Source organism: Micropterus salmoides, unplaced genomic scaffold, assembly GCF_014851395.1.
Source record: "Micropterus salmoides isolate LMB-PRFRI ecotype aquatic unplaced genomic scaffold, ASM1485139v1 Ms_hic_scaffold_7, whole genome shotgun sequence".
Lineage (NCBI taxonomy): Eukaryota > Metazoa > Chordata > Actinopteri > Centrarchiformes > Centrarchidae > Micropterus > Micropterus salmoides.
The window spans coordinates 6,166,329-6,183,267 of NW_024044459.1; the positions used below are offsets into that span (position 1 = coordinate 6,166,329).

Consider the following 16,939-nt stretch of genomic DNA (forward strand, 5'->3'; position numbering starts at 1 on the left):
ACAGTGTTGTTGTTGATGGTATTTGAGATATCATTTGAATACGGGCTTCAATGTACAGTAGTTATAAATCATTTCAGTATTATTACTAATTAATTTACTTCCTTGATGAAATATTTCATTACATTTACATCACACTATCTATTCATTCGAAAAGACAATTTCCTCATTTGTAAGTAATTACCAGATAAAGTAGTAGAGTAGAAGAAAGAGTAGAATAGGTCCCTTTTTTAAGGAAAGATGACAACTCTTCAGGGTGAAAATGTTTTTTTGTTGTTTAGCAGCAATCATATTGTCCTTCAGGACAGCAGCCAACACACACACACACACACACACACAAGCAGTCAGGCTCATCGCATAGCAGTTTCCCATCCTCCACTGCTGCTTTAGTGACCAGCAGTTGTGAAAAATCAGCCGCCACAGTAGAGAAGCCGCTTATGCTCACTTTGAGATCAGTTTTCTGGAAAGAAACTCTGTGGACCTCAAAGACTTCCATATGTAGGCTGAAGTTAGAATAAACTTTAAAACCTGAAATCTGAATCCTACTGTGAACATCAACAATTCAAAACTCAAACTGTGGCATTATTAACTTTCTGCCTGTCAATTAATTCAATTTAAACATTGTCTGGCAAAATAAAGACAGATGGTCAACTCTGCTTGTTGTCTTTCATCAATCATCTCACATTGGCTTCCATTGCGGCCACCTGTTAATTGTCTTTGTGCAGTCGGAGAAATGAGATTTCACACTTGGGTGTTTTCGCCTCTGAAATCCATTAAGTCCTAAAAATGAAAATATGTGGGTTGGACCGCAGTGAGCTGAGGTTTAGTCATCATTCTGTACAGTATATCGACCGGCGTTTGTCTCTATCAACTCAGCCGATTTAAATTAAATGTGTGACCGATGTTGGCCCCTTCCTCTCATTTTTCATCTTTCTTCTGCTCTCAGCGACTGACATTTTCTCTTTTTTCTTCTTCTTTGCTTCTCCCTGTCTGGGCTTTGTATGTATTTGGGTGTATTTGTGTGTGTCTTTACTGAGGTGAGGTGTTTCCATTCAGTTGCCAGCCACTTGTGATGCCATCTCATCCGCACAGCTCTTTTTTCTGTCATCTCTTCCTTTCTGTGTTTTGTGCTGGTAAAATCTGGCTCTCAGTAAAAGTCATTAGTAAAAGTCATATGCAACATTTAGTGTTAATTAACATTAGAATGCTCGGTGTTTGCTCTTTTCCTGTTTCTGTTTTTTTGTTTGTTTATAATACATCTTTATTAGCCTGTAAAGTACAGCACAGTCAGAATGCAAATACTGCATCAATTAGGCTTCTGTTAAACTGTCTGTTTCGCTGGTTCTGTATATGGCTGTGTCAAACAGAAACGTTTTTTGTTACAACTGAATATGTAAATACTAATTTGGTTTAGGTTTATTTATTTATTTGGTTTATTTATCTGGAACTTCTGTTAACTGCACTGCATGATAATACATTACAGTGTACAAACAATTAAAAAGTAAAATATGGATTCTATTAGTTGTGTTCCATCCTAGGTTAATTTACAAAAGAAGCACACTATCCATTTATCTGACCTCATCTGTGATCTTCTTCCCTAACATGCCATTGACAGGTTGTCAAGGCCCATGATGTTGTATTCTCTTTGGTGCGTGACTACTCTGAACGGAGAAGAGTCAATATCATCGGCTTTCTGCTCTTTGAAAGCAATCCAAAGCTTAAGTGCACCTACATGAATGCTTTTGTTGCATCTGTAATATCTATAGGATTTGTACAACATTGAATAGGTGTTGTTGTTGGATGTAAAATTACAATGTCCATAAAACCTGCGTCCATTGATATGTTGTCCACTTGAGGGCAGCACAACAAATTTCCTTATAAAGCTAACAACTCAATAAGACTAATCTCTGCTTTTCTTGCACAGATTCCGAGCTGGTTTTAAACAAGCCTTCCACTGCTGCCCCTGCGTCCCACGAGGCTCTTACGAAGGCCTGGAACTCAAGTCCACGCGCTACCTTCAGACCCAGACAAGCGTTTACAAGACCAGCCGGATGGAGACCACCGTGTCCACTGTTCTCCAGGTTGGGGAGGACATGGAGCAGCCCAAGGTCAAGGCAATAGTGGGTCCAGGGCCTGCTGTGCCCGCAGTCGGGGCCAGACCACATAGCTCCTCCCTGGACCTCACCTCGAATGGGTCATCGTCCCGGAGCGTCTCCAAAACAGTATCGGAGACGTCCAGTTTCTACTCCAGTAACAACCTGCAGGAATAGACCTGAAACACGGGCGGCATTTTGCCGGATGGCGGTTAGAGAGAGAGAGTGAGTTCGCATTGCTGCTTTTGCCTGCGTGTACTCCTGCAAAAGCACAGCGTGAATGTGTGAGTTTGTGTGCCAGTGACTGTGTCTGAGTTTTTGATGAATACATTTTCACTGTGTTCAGTGGAACGTCATCTTAGGTAATTTGCAAGTGAGACTAAGACTTCACCCACTACGCCCTTGTATAAAAAACTCGTGCTGCTCACAGTTAAAGATCAGCTCCCATTCGAAAGGTTTGCTCAGTGTCAAAAAGTGATGACAGGCACATCGACAATATGAGCGCATTCCATTTCAAATGCTAAACTGAAGCAGACACTAGTTCCCAATGTTCACAGCCTCTGCTTGTCACACCAGCCTTCTCTCGGTGTAGAGGGAAGGTTCACACATCCGCAATCACACAAGCTGTGTGACTTCACACAATCTATTTTGGAGTGAAGCTATAACATGAGACCAGCATGCTCTGAACACACCTCGATTTAACAAGGGTGTTCTCTGCAAAGATACACAGTTTGGAGACCTGGGGTTTTCAGAAAGTTCTCTCTAATGGAGAAAACCTGCTTTTCACAGGAACTCTCTCGCCAGAAGTAACAAACAGAGGCAGATGTGTGGTTCAAGTTGAAGGGCTCTCCCAGAAGAGGTGATGGAGAAGAAAAACAACGAAGCATAAACTCTGAACTTTGCATGTGTGAGTGTGTGCAAGCTGATCAGAATGCCAACTCAATCTCCCCAAGCAAGGCATCCTGAACACTCCAATGTGCAAGACGAGTGCCTGTCTGGCTGAACGAGCGCTCTAAGGATCTCCTGCAGGGGTTGCTGAAATGTTCTGGCAATCGCCTGAAACGCCAGCTGGGAGCATCATCTCTGAAACACAGAGGTGTTTCAAATGCTGAAGAGGCAACAGCGAACTTCAAATGAAAACTGACTAAAACCCAAACTGCCCAATATGAGACCTCAAACCCAGATGTAACTCCTCCGTAACACGACTGAACCCAACGACACTGGAGTGTAGCTTAGAGACTGATCTGCAATGGACAGTAGATGAAATGTTCCAGTTTCCTACAGAATTAATACAGTTTCCTAATAATACCTGCCCCCTCAGCTGTGTAACCCGCTCCACCTTTTATCAGACACAACACTGGGTCGTGATCTAAATGCAAGGCACCACTTTCAAATTGACATATTTATGAAACTCTCATTAGCTGCTCTACCCTTCCACTTGGCAGTAACATGCACCTGACAAATGTATCTCCAGTACACACTGGTCATATATGCTCATTTGTGTACATTTTCTTGGTATTTGGTGTTTCAGGTGATCAGATGTTCTGATTCTTTCAAATATCCACACTTCATATGCTGTCGCTCCATCCACATGTAATCCAGTCATACAAGGTGCATGTTAATATCAGGTTTAAAGGGCTTCATAGATGTTGCAGCCGGGAATGTGCACAGGCAGCCTGTTGGCTGTAGCTGTCAGCGGTGATGTGCCTTGCTGCATAGCATAATGTCTGTAAATGGGTGAGGGGAGCAGAGAAAAAAGGAAAAGGAAGGTTAGGTAACAGGGGCTACAGAAGCCCACTGGGACAAACTGTCTTAACCTCCTACGGTGGTAAAGACACACACACATACGCATGCACAGAGCATAGTTGGAAGGTGCCATGCATAGTTTTTGATCATTTCTTAAAGGACATTTAGTTTATTAATGGAAGCCAGAATATTTTACTACAAATACGCTGGAGGGAGCCTAATAACTAAATCCTCAAGATTTACATATTTGCTGTGTACAGAACAAACACAGGCTTTTAACCACGCACATCCACCAAACAGTGTAGCTGTAACACACACAATAGAAGAGAAAAGACTAAATCAATTTGAATAAGTCTACGAAGTATTTAGGTTTAAAAATTCACAGCTTGCTTTGCATTGGAAATAATTCAATACTGTCACTGTTATCACATTATGAGATATATTCTGTGAAAAGTATAACTCAGTCCTTGGTTAAATCATGTTTCAAGATGGATATTCTTTGCAGTGTGCATACACAACACATGCACACATATCCAGAGAATGATCACCTGTTGATACCCATCATTCTACTTTCAAACACTTTCACACACACACACACACACACACACACACAAACACACCCTACAGTTCCCCTCCTGACTCCTGGGCTATTCTCAGTACACAAACGCTGTTGTTATAAATTCCAGTGTCAGCAGACATGAAACTGAGGAGCACATGTCTAGCAACGCATAACTTTATTGGAATCACAATGCCTATCAATACCATATCACTTTATTCACCGAGTACAAAGCTAACTCTTGGTGACATGGAAACATATCTAAAATAAAATACAACATTGGTGCCGGAACCACAGGAGGTCACACTCAGTGCAGAAAATGAAGGACATTCAGCAGACGTTAGACAGCATAAAAGAAAACGCCCCGTCATCACCATAGCTGACATTTCACTTTTTCACACAGGGTAGAATATAAACATAATACATCAGAGCTTTTGGGAGATGAATGTCTTAGCCAAGTCATTAGTTCAGTGAGGAGAACATAAAAATCATAGATCTCTGACTTTGATGCTGCACGCTAACACATTAACATACACTGTGTTGTCAAAATGAAGATTTAGAGAAGAATAACTTTTACTAAAATTATAATTTGTCAGGATGCCCAGAATATTCATGCATTTTAAAAATTATTACATCATTTGATCAATGAATATATCACTGTAAGTGATATGGTGAGGTTCGTTTTTGGATGTCATGCAGTTGTTTACGGCACAGTGATTTGTAACTGTGCACAGTCACTCCCACTTTCAGTGTGGAAACATAAATCATATCATATGGAACGTAGGGAAAGCAGACCCATTTAAAAAAACATGAAAATAAAATATTTAAATCTATATATAAAATATTTTATTTCTCTCACATCTTGTTCTTCGAAAGGTGTGTTGAGGCCAAAAGCAAAGCACTACCGCTGTGAATAATGTGTGCTTAAGTGTTATTAACAACACATGAATAACCTTGTGAATGACATTAGTGGCTTAAAGCCCCATATCTTCAAAAATGGTTCTTCTCTATGATATTAAATATTAACGAGTAAGTAAGCAACAATCAAAGATCAACTCTGAAGAAACCCTACTTTGTTTTCATTTATATTAGGATATATTTTATGAAAGTTTAACACTTGCAGACTCAGCTAGTCTGCTGAGTTGGTTGGCTAAGTGTGGTTTGATCGTATCTGATTGACAGTGGCCTGGCAACATAAGCAATTTTTGATTTTAATGCTGCTAAATCCTGATTGGTACACAGAAGTAGGCAACATCACATTTTTTTCCAACTGAGCCAATAAGGAGAGCACAGAGAAAAACAATAACTAAATCTATTTGTGAAATAACTGTTCTAACGTTGGCAGAAAATTGCTGTGTTCATCCCATCAATTGTTGTAAGTGTCTAATTTTAAAAAAGCCTTTAAGGCTTTGAAGTTTTCAAATATCCACTTGTACTCCTTTCCCTTGTTTCTTTTTTATGACCAGAAGCATTCAATGATGCAAATCAGCCTGAAATGATATTGTGTTACTAAATGACCATCTGCAGGACTGGTTTGGCAACAGAGTCCTAAATAGAGTGATCCGGGAGAGATCGTGGTTGATGTCATTACAACATAGTTAACTGATTACATTATAAACAAGACCTGCACCCTCGATACCTCCTGCCCTGAGAGGATGAGTTGGAGTCAGTGAGCTGGATAGGAAAATGCTCCTCGTCTGCATGTAATCCTGCAAGTAAATTAGCTCACACAGTAAGTGTACAAGAGGGAAAATTAGTTTGTTTTGTTTATGGCTGTGTTTCCTTATGAGGACCAACAGACCTTTCAAGGACAATGAGTTGTCTTTTTAGTTTTTAAAGGAACAGTGCACATTCATGAATATTTCGGCAAGCATCAATGTAAATGTACCAGATTTAGCCAGAAGGCTATTTTTCATCTGTAGTCTAGAAAAAGCTGAAAAGCAACCATTTCAGTTCACTGCACCAGCATGTTATTCGTTTTACAACATTAAAAACTGATGTGTCAAAGCCTTGCTATTCATAAGAGCCAAAGCCATAGCTACAACCAGTGCTTAATTTGTAAATTATTAGGTTCCTGAGCGTATAAAATGTGCCACACGCTGAAAATAATTAATTAATAATGTCTATCCATGTAAATAGTACCATAACAGCCTGTCACAATCACAGCCAAGGCAGCAGTCAGCCATGAAATAAATGCTGCTACTTCACTCCTATATAGCTAACAGCAGAGCTTACACAAAGTTGACAGAAAAAGAAAATATCAAAATATCATAAATACCAACAGCTGTGAATCCAGCTTAGATTTCTTTGAACACACAACCCCAAAGCCAGTTACAACCAACTAAAGCACTGATCCCACTCATGCTGTGGTCTTACTAATTGGTGACCATGGTTCCCAACTTGTTTTTTGCTTTTTAACCCTTGACACAAAGTCCTTGTCCAATGTCCTTGTGTGACCCATTGTCACATGATGCATGTGCTGTGAGTGGCTCATTTGAACAAAGATTAGAGGAAACACCAATAAATAAAGAATTTTTTTTTATTTCCCCACCAAGTCTCATCTCATGTCCTCTTGGGTTAATCTTGTGACCTCTTCTAGGAGGGATGAAATGTGCAGAAGTTATCCGAAGTGGTTTGGATTTCTCACAATAACACTGAGAGGTTAGAACGGAGTTTAGGTTTGTGTTAGGCCTTCAGTGCTGTAATTGAAGGAAGGTCCTCACAAGGATACTAATACAAATATTAGTGGGTATGTGTGTGTGTATTTACTGTAAGTGTTCCTTCTTTCGACCTGTAGACAGAGAATGTGACTCAGCCACACAAACCGGATTTAACCAACCTTTTCTAAATAAAATTAATTTATTTGTCAGTGCAAGGTTAAACAAAATCATATTGCATTTGAATCCTATCCAAGCCCATCAAATTTAATTATATAGGGGCAAATGACAGGCCTAATATTATATAATATATCCATAGTGTCCATTACAACATAGCATCAGCTGTCTGAGCCAGTGAGAGGGATGTGGAAGTGGATGTGTACGTTCCCTCGTCTGCAGGTCAAGCGTGGACGGATCAAGTGGAGCGGGTGAACGAGAGGCTGGGGCTTTAATGAATGTGTAATTAACTTTGTCCAACGAGTGCTCCTTAAATGAGTGTACGGCAGGCTCTCTCTCTCTGTCTCTCTAACACACACACACACACACACTCACACAGCCGTCACTGATGAGAGCTGTAGCGATGGAGACAAAAGATGCCAGCTTGTTGCTGAGAAGAGGCGCCAGGCAGGCTACACAGCAGGGTGAATAGCCTCATCAGCGCCATCTCTTCCTGTGTTTCTACCCATCCCTTGCACTCCAATCATGCTAATTACAGCAGAGAAGTGGAGAGGGCAACCAGCCTCACACACGCAGAAGCATGCCTTACACACAGGCACAGGGACACATTGTGCTTGCAGGTCATTAAATGAGGTGAAAATATAAAGATTGCCTCTTCAGTGATGGGTGCATGCTTAAGTGTGTGGGTGCGTGTGTGTGTGTGAACAGACTGGTGTACTTGTGTGCTACGGTGACCTATAGTTTTGAGAATGCCAGACACAACATAACTAGTTGTTATTGTTGTCCTTACATTCACAGATGCTCATAGTGCACTCTTTTGAGATAAATGTGTCATTTATAAGAAATGTGTACACATATACATGATGCGTCATCCAGAATTAGTGACATCATGTGCGTCAATATATATAAGAGAAATTATCAAAATTGCAAGGGTCAAAACCACAGCACCCTGCAAAAATAAACTGCATTGAAGAACAGCCTCTGCAATATACATATACATATATATATATTCACTGTAAAGATGTGTGTTGCTGCAGACAGGCTAACTATTGTTGCTTTGTGAAAATACTCTTCACTACCTACTCATTGGTTTTCTTCATCTTGCACAAATGCCAAGCTTTCCAGTTGTCTCTTTTGTGAATCTAATGTACTTGTGAATGTGACATTTTGATTATGAACTAAAAAGAGAACTCAACTTGAACCATGATATAGGAATATCTGTATCTGTATTGTGTTGTAAAATGGATTAGTCCATGGAAAGATTCTATACTGAAAAGTGATTGGACTCTGGGGAAATATGCCGACTGTGCCGTGAAGAGACATCTCCTTGCAGGACTGATGCCTGTTCCAATACAAATAGTCATATACCTCTTTGTCACCATGCTGTTAGCTGTGTCTGAAAACTAAATATCATTGCTTTTCCTGAACCCTACCACAAAAGGGAAATTTTGTTCTTGGCAGGTTGAGCCTCTGCTTTCATTACTTTATTTGTTATTTGTCTGTATTCATCAATCCATTAGCTTATCCTTTGGATGGTCCTGAGGGGCTGTGGCTAATCCCAGCTGTTATTGGGCAAGAGGCGGGGCACACCCTGGGCTGACACATAGACGCTTTGTTGACATTTATGTCCTAAATTTAATCAGAAGAATGAGAGTCAGTGTTTGTATAGAAATATCCAGACAGTGTTTTGGCTCTGTACTATACTATACTGCATCTTTTTTATACTGTCAACAAATCCTACATTGACATTTAGTTTCATGGCTGAAATCATGTTCTTGTTGCCTGATTTCTTGTTGGGGGGTATTTTGTTTTGCGCTAACAATCGGTAGTGAGTGACGAATCTGACAGCCTAATTTACTCGGGCAGGTTATTCCAGAGCCTCGGGGACCTGACGGCAGATGCTGAGGTAAAGAAACAGAAGACACATGTTTAATAAGGAATTAAAAGGATCAATAAGATCTTAAAGGATCAATAAGATCTTAAAATCAATCCTTAAACAAACAGGGAGCCAGTGTAAAGAGGATAAAACAGGTGATTATTAGCGCACAACTGTGTATTAATCGGCAGTTGATTATAGTCCACAACAAATACAATATTAAGTCCTGTTTCAGAAACATTGTCTTACAACTGTTTTAGTAAATAACTGAGCCTTCCAAAAAATTTAACTGTACATTTTTGATCAGAATTTAAAGATTTCTGTCTTCAGTGAGCACAAAAAGGATCAGGTGCTGACAGGTTAGGAAAAGTCAGAAAGTGTTGCAAGAGGATTAATGCATTGTTGATTTCAGTCTTTTCCAGATTTGTTGACAACAAGAAAAAGTATACCACAGCCTCATCATTTCAAATGCTGACTCTCTGCTTTCATTTAAGGGGGATTACATTCACATCCAATCAACCGTGTAGAACTTGTAGCTCTTTGAATGCATCTCTCCCAAGGGTACTGGGCTACAGTGCCAACTGTTCCCACAGTCTTTAATCTCTCAACTATCCTTAAAGCTGAAAGTCAGCACTTCAACCTCACAGTCAGTATTTCATTTGAAATCCAATGTTCTGGAATACAGAGCTAAAAGATAATGTGCAGAAGGCTATGTGAAAAAATACATTTCTGATCATACATGTGATGCAATACTGTACATGGAGAAAAGAGATATATCTACAAGTAGTTATCAGGCACTTTTCAGACATAGTCTGAGTTCTATTTTGTATCGATGTTTTGCTTGTTCCTGAAAGAGATTTTAAATAGCTCTGTTTCTCTAAAATATCAATAATGCTTTTGCTATTTGAAAAAAAAGAGTTAATCTTGTGCATCTTTTGCGAGTACTGCTCTGAGGTGACTGTACCTGTTACTGCCTCCATTGTTACCTGCCATTTGTGGACTTACATTTACTGTACTGTGGGTGTTTTTATCTGTGCTCTCGCTAAAATCGGGGTATCAACTTTAATGTCTTCTATTAAAGAAAAGGTGTTGATTTACAACTCACCACATGGGTTTGTGTTCATTGCAAGCAACAAAAGGTGTACAAGTGAGTGTGAGGATTGTTTTTTTCGCCAGATCAAACAACAGTTGTGACCAAGGGGTGGAAACAAGCATCTGGCACAGAAAGTGCTGTACAGCTTTAGTAAAAAGACCAAAAAACAATTTACTTTGTAGATGTGTCTGCCACGGCTCACTCTCTATCTTTGTGAATCCTGACCTGCAGTACGGGTGCACAGAGATGAGAGAGGAGGATGAGGATGAAGCAGCGAGGACAGGAGGCTCAGTGTGCGTGTGTGTGTGATTGAACAGGCAAAAAACAACAAAGCCTCAGTGTGTTGCCAGTGTCAGATAAAAACATGTGTGCTGCATGGACCTTCAGACAGAGCACACTGCATGCATAATAAACCACAGCTGAGCTGCATTCATAGGCCTGATTCATTCAGTCAGTTTTAATACCAAGAGACTCTCTCTCTTGTATGTGTGACCAAAATGTGTAATTTGATCTTATCTTGTACTTCAGATAATGAAATGGAAAAGCAACAACTTCATCAAAAAAAATGCTCAAGGCCATTTGAAAAACCAAGATAAAAATCGTGTTCTAAGGCAACTTGTTTGATTACCTACGTCATGTAATTTGCTACAATGGCCAAATAATATTGTCCGTAGTGAATATGAACAAATTGCAGTGCAGTGACTGTTAGTATTTTTCACCACTAGCATTATGCAAACCTGTCATTTTGTAGTTGGATACTTGAAGGAATACTGTAGTTTAACATTTTGGGGAATACTATTCCTGTAAGAGCAGACTGACTTGAAAAGTCTTCATTGTGTTCAGTTCAGTGTGTGAGTTTTAGTGGCATTTAGTGATGAGGGTTGCGAATTGTAACCAGTGGCTCACGGTGCATTCACATGCTCATCAGATGGCCCCATTTCCCGAGTTGTGAAGTTGTTCTTTCGACTTCAGTGTATGTTCATGTACTCTGAAGTCAAAATGTATAATTAACATGGACAATACTACTAAGATGTGTAGGATTAGCATTATCAGAGCATAAAAACAACACACAGACATCTAGTTCACTCTATATGGACAGCAAACTCACCGTTATAACCATTTTACAAACATGTTTGCAAAATATTTATATGCAATAAGGGATTTTGCATGAATCAAAGTTCTGTTAACTTCTTCCCGTACACACTATTTCCCTTTTTGCAATAAATATTTAAGGAGGAAAAATATTCTGATTATTCCAACACCACATAAATGCACCATTAGTCAATTCTCACTCCTCCCTTTCCAAGCACACAGGAGAAGCTATCGTGGCCAAAAAGCTCTGTCGTCTCTTGTGCTAAATAATACGTGTGGACCCCTTTTCTTTCTTCTAATAAACCAGTCAACTACTACTATTACTACTAATGTTACTTGTTGTTGTTCTTCTTCTTCCTCGTGTGAATTCAACATAGTGACAAAACTCGCTCAGTAGAGTATTTTGTCCATTTGGGCTACTGTAGAAACATGGCGGTGCAACATGGCAACGTCTGGCGGTGCAACATGGCAACGTCTGTGTAAGGGGACCCGCAGTGCATGTAGATAGAAATGACTCATTCTAAGGTAATAAAAACATAACTGTTCATTATGCAAGGTCTTTATACACCACTATGGATCTTATATTGCATTTCTGTCAATACATCCTCCTGAACAGTATACATGAAAAAATTAATGCAGACTTAATGTTCACTGTAATGGATCAAACATTGTTGTGTGAAAACCAATGGCTGCCTGAAAAGAAGAAAAAACACATTTAAATATCTAAAACCCAGCAGCATGGTTTACAAAAAAAAAGTAAAGAAGATAGGATTTGCCGTAAATTAGCTGGAACATGCAAAACCAGTAGTATGGTTCTTTAAGCTTCTGATTAATTTTGTGTTACTGTTAGTGTTAAGCAAATGTGGTCATTTTATTCCCCCTAAGTATTCAGTGTTTAGCTTTGAACAGTTTTATTGCCAGGACAGAAAAGCCTCTGAAATCGAATTCAGAGTTCCTTGGCACAGTAAATGCGTCACTGAGCAAGTAGCTCATTAGGGCAAGGTGACAGATGTTTTTCAGACAGGAATGATGCAGAAATAACCACTAGTTGTGGTAAGGGAGGACCTCCAATCATATGATAGATAAAGTGAGGCCAATGTATGATTATTAATAAAAGGTCATAATAACCAGGTCTGCTGTCAGCCTTGGGAAGCTCAGCCCTGCACTGCATCTGGTTCCTGTCATTTTCCAAACCAGCGGAGAGAGAGTCAGCAAGGAAACGTCTGAAGTCTGTCAGAGGAACTAGAACCTTCAGGTAGCACCATCTGTGCTTTTTTTTTATGTCTTCCCACCTTTTTATTTGTATTTATATTCAACCCTTCACTCAGAAGGTGAGGATTACTGGGAGAACAAGTACAGAACCCAAATGTGTGATTGTTAAAGATCAAGGTTGACAGTAAAATGTGTTTTTCAGTGCTCCAGATTTTGATGATTTAGAGAAATACATGAAATTTCTCTGCTAATCAAATCAATAAAGTAGACTAAATAGTGTCACTGGATTCAAACCTACCATTGTAAATCTTCTTTTATTTCATTGCTGAGTATTTTAATGAGTGTTTCACAAACAGGATAAAGATTCAATCAGAGTCAAAAAAACAGTTTTTGTGGTTTATTTTGCTCCGAGGTAAGTTGGTTACCTTAAATGTCAGGTTGCTTGCAGGTTATATAGAACAACAAACTATGGTTATTAATTATTTCAGTTAGCCAGCTCGTATGGAACAGATTATTACGTGAATCTAGAATATGCATATCTTTGATATTTGGGGCCTAGAGTCTGACCTTGTTACTCCTCAGAAGGAAACTCAATAATAAATTTCCAATTATCCCACAGAGAATGTTATGGTGGCCCTGAGAGCTCAAAACACTGCATCTTAAGAAAACATGTGCAAATAGACAGAACACATGCAAATTAGGAAAATTTGACATTGACAACATTCTGCAGAAAACACTGCCAAACATACAAACACGCTACAAATACACAAAAAACAGACTCATTGGACTCCAGGATACTCTGCAACTTCTACAGGTACACATATGACTGGCTGCATCACCGCCTGGTTTGGCAGTTGCACTGTCCTCAGCTGTAAGGCGTTATAAAGGGTGCTGAAAACATGCACAGCACATCACCAGGACGAAGCACGAAGCTGCCATCCATGGAGGACCTCTACACCCAGCACTGTAGGAAGGAAGCCAACATAATCATCAATCACCAGAGCCACAACTGTTCTGCCTGATGCCATCTGACACATGTACCACAGCATCCGGGCCCACATCATCAGGGACAGCTCCATCCCAAAGGCCATAAGACTGCCTAACTCTTAGTTAGGATAGTTATTTTTGATTTGACAGCTTGAGTACACCGCCCCGATTTTAAAAGATGCATTGGATATGTTTTTTGTTCCCTGAGTGTAGCAGCAAATTTGAGCTGACTGCCTGAAGCAGCTCACAGGCTTCACAAATGACCGATACTTGAAATCATCAAATCATGTTGTCAATAATGAAACCACTGGGCACTACTTTTTTTCCACTTCCTCTCAAACATGACATTAAAATAGTAATTCACCACTATACTACATTCCCTTTCCTACATTACTCAGTTGGTGACTCTTTAGTCAGGTGTGTTTTGCTAGTAGTGGCTAGTCTACACTCAAGGTGCTAACGTCAAGCAAAGATGAGGAGCGGGCTACAGAGGCCTAGTAGCTCACTTCTTTCAATTCCACACCCCCAGATATGTCTCATTTTCAAATTTTTAGTCTTCACCCCCAATCCATGCTGACTCAAAATTTTGTTATTTAACCATTGTGTCACAGAACTTAGTATTTTTGTCCAGTGAACTACAACATCTACGGAAATTGGTCATCAATCTGCCATTAAAAATAACACAATAAAGGCTACATTTTCATTTTAAACTATTAATTTATAAACAATACCTAGACAGTGACAATGCAAAAATGCACTAAAGGATAATTAAAGTAGACATAATATAAAAAAGAGCAGCGAAACAAATTGACTGCGGTAGAATGCAGTAGATCCAAACTATTAATGACAACATGAAACTAGAGTAGATTGAAGGACAGAGAAGTAGGGAGGGTAGAGACAACTAAAGCAAAAGAGATGACAGTGAAGGAAGCTGGTGAATAGGGACATGAGAGAAAAGAGGCACAAAAGCATTGGATGAGATCTTAGAAAGTGAGAGAGGCAAGTGAGAAGAATCAAGACAGAGAGAAAGGTGTTGGCAAAACAAAGGAGGAGGAAGGAAAGGGATAGGAAATGAGCCTGGGGAGCTTTCGTCAAGGCGAAGTAGTTCTCCATCTGTCCCTTGGTAGCACCTGCAGCTCATGATAATACATCTTCAGTCACCTCAACCATCCCTCTTCCACATTACGTGAAGGGTGTCAAAGTGGGGTGGTTTCCTACTTTATTGTGGTAAATCGTTCCTCATCTGTCTGTCATGTCTCTGTGTTTTACTGTTCTCTGTATTAGATCTTGTTTTCTCTTGTGTCATTTATTCATTAGTTCTGTGTCTCTTGTTTTACTTTGTTTTCCTGTCCGGCTGTGTTTTCCACCTTGTTTGATGGTCTGCTCCGGCCTAATGAGTATCACCTGTCCCTCATTGTTATCAACTCTCTCTCTTATATTTACGTCACTTTGGAGCCAGACAGCACCCAGACTGCTAGCCTCCAGCCAGATAGCCTGTCGTCTAGTCCTGTACCAGCCAGTTTCCTACCAGATCCTGCCCTGGAGCCAACTTCAGGGAACCCCTCCGGAAGGAAGCATGGCTCTCACTGTCATTGTGCCTCTCTGCTGCCCTGTGCCCTAGAGCCTTCGCTGCTCAGCTTTTGTCCTCCCTGCTGCCCAGCTCCTAGTGTTGAGCAGTAGTGTCGCTACAAGTAGTGCCATGTAACTACATTTCTCAGTAGCGTGGTGGTAGTGTTGCTGTTTTCTAATTAAATAGCTTTTCAGTAGCAAACCTCCGGTTCCCCATGAGCTGCAGCCATCTCTCGTTCCATCTGAGCTCCAAATGACTCCAGTCCTGTACTGCAGCAATCTTCTGAGCCAGGGACAACTCCCTACCATCCCCACTAAATTTTACTCCCTTAATCAAAATATAATATATATTGGTCGTAGGAAGCCGAGGTTGCCCTGATGGAGTGCTACAGGACAACGGACTCCATCAAGTTTTGTGAGGAGAGTATCAACCCCACCAAGAGGATACGCTGCTTCCCCAATAACAAGCCCTGCATCAAGAGAGACATCAAATCCCTGCTGAACAAGAAAAAGATTGCTCATCACTGGCATGAACAGGCCAGCAGGAGCAGCAGAGAGAACAAAGGATGGCGATGGCGTGGTGCATAAGATGCATGCTTTTCGTGGGGGAGTACTGGGTTCAATTCACACTGCAACGCATCCACCAATGTGTCCCTGAACAACCTTAACCTCTAGTTGCTCCAGAGGCATGTAACCTTGGATATAAATAGCAATTCTAATTCGCTTTGGATAAAAGCGTCAGCTAGTTGACAAAATATTTTAATATTAGGACCAAGCAAACCAGTTAAACCAATTTTTCAACAAATTTGACTCAACCATGAAGGCCGGACCCCCCTCCACCTCCTCAAGTAGCCTCATCTCTGCTTCCCTCTGTCCATATGCGACTCCACAGTACCACTGCTGAGCAGCCCCAGCTCGCCTCCTCCAGTCGCTGAGCTTGCTGACCAGGGATGGAAATTAACACCCGCCACCCGCCAAATGCGGGTGGATTTTCCGTTTGGCGGCCAAATATTGGAACGCTACCTGCCACATTGGCAGGTAACTAGATTTGGCATATAATTTCTATTTGATGGTGAATAGCAGCAGGCCGGCGTTCTTGTTGGTTGTGTGTCAGACTTAAATTGATCCCCAATGTACCAAGGTATCTAAAATCGTGTAACACACGGATTAGGGGCGTTCATTGGTTGTTGTTTATGTTCTTTTCATGTTACTTGTGTTTGATTGGAGTATATCTGTAAGTGGTGGGCGTTAGGGGAAAGGTGACAGGTGTCGCATTCAAACGGAGGTCAGCACGGAAAGAATATCCGCATTTATGTCGCATTTGCTTATTTATACTGAACAAAAGTTTGCAGCTATATCCTGTGTGAAAAGGCCTTTATTCCACAATCATGTGTGCCTTCACATAACGGTCGGCCCTGGCTTTTCACAAACAGATCGTTCTGTCTTTCTGTCTCTTGCCTGTCACAAACTTTACCAGGCTCAAAGGCAGATACAATCTGCTCCCTACCTTTCATAAAGTGCAGCAAGCCAAAAAACCCCATGAAATAAAGCAGCGTGAAAGCTAGTTTTAGGAGCTAATTACAAAAGTTGTACTAGGAGTATTTTTAGCTTTTAGTTGGGTAGCTGGTGGTCCAGTGTCTGACACACTGTCGGAACTTCTAATTGTGCTGCTGTCTTCAGTTCTCAGACGACTCCTCCATTGGTGGCGGTATTACAGATGACAGGGAGGAGCAGTACAGAGACCAAATAAGGAGCGTCATTGGATGGTGTGACAGCAACCACCTCCAGCTAAACATCAGTAAAACCAAGAAGCTGTTGGTGGACTTCAGACGCAGCAAGAGGATGCACAACCCTGTCATAAAAAGGGGGTAGAGATGGTGGACA

At 40.6% G+C, this 16,939-nt stretch overlaps 1 protein-coding gene across 1 annotated transcript in view; it reads left to right on the top strand.

Annotated features, from left to right (window-relative positions):
- Positions 1 to 6,942, top strand: part of tacr1a (tachykinin receptor 1a) — a 68,309-nt gene extending 61,367 nt beyond the window's left edge. The window contains exon 5 of the mRNA XM_038703452.1: positions 1,922 to 6,942. Within this exon, the coding sequence (XP_038559380.1) occupies positions 1,922 to 2,267 (346 nt within the window). The 3' untranslated portion in view covers positions 2,268 to 6,942. The remainder of the gene's footprint in view (positions 1 to 1,921) is intronic.
- The last annotated feature ends 9,997 nt before the right edge of the window (positions 6,943 to 16,939 follow it).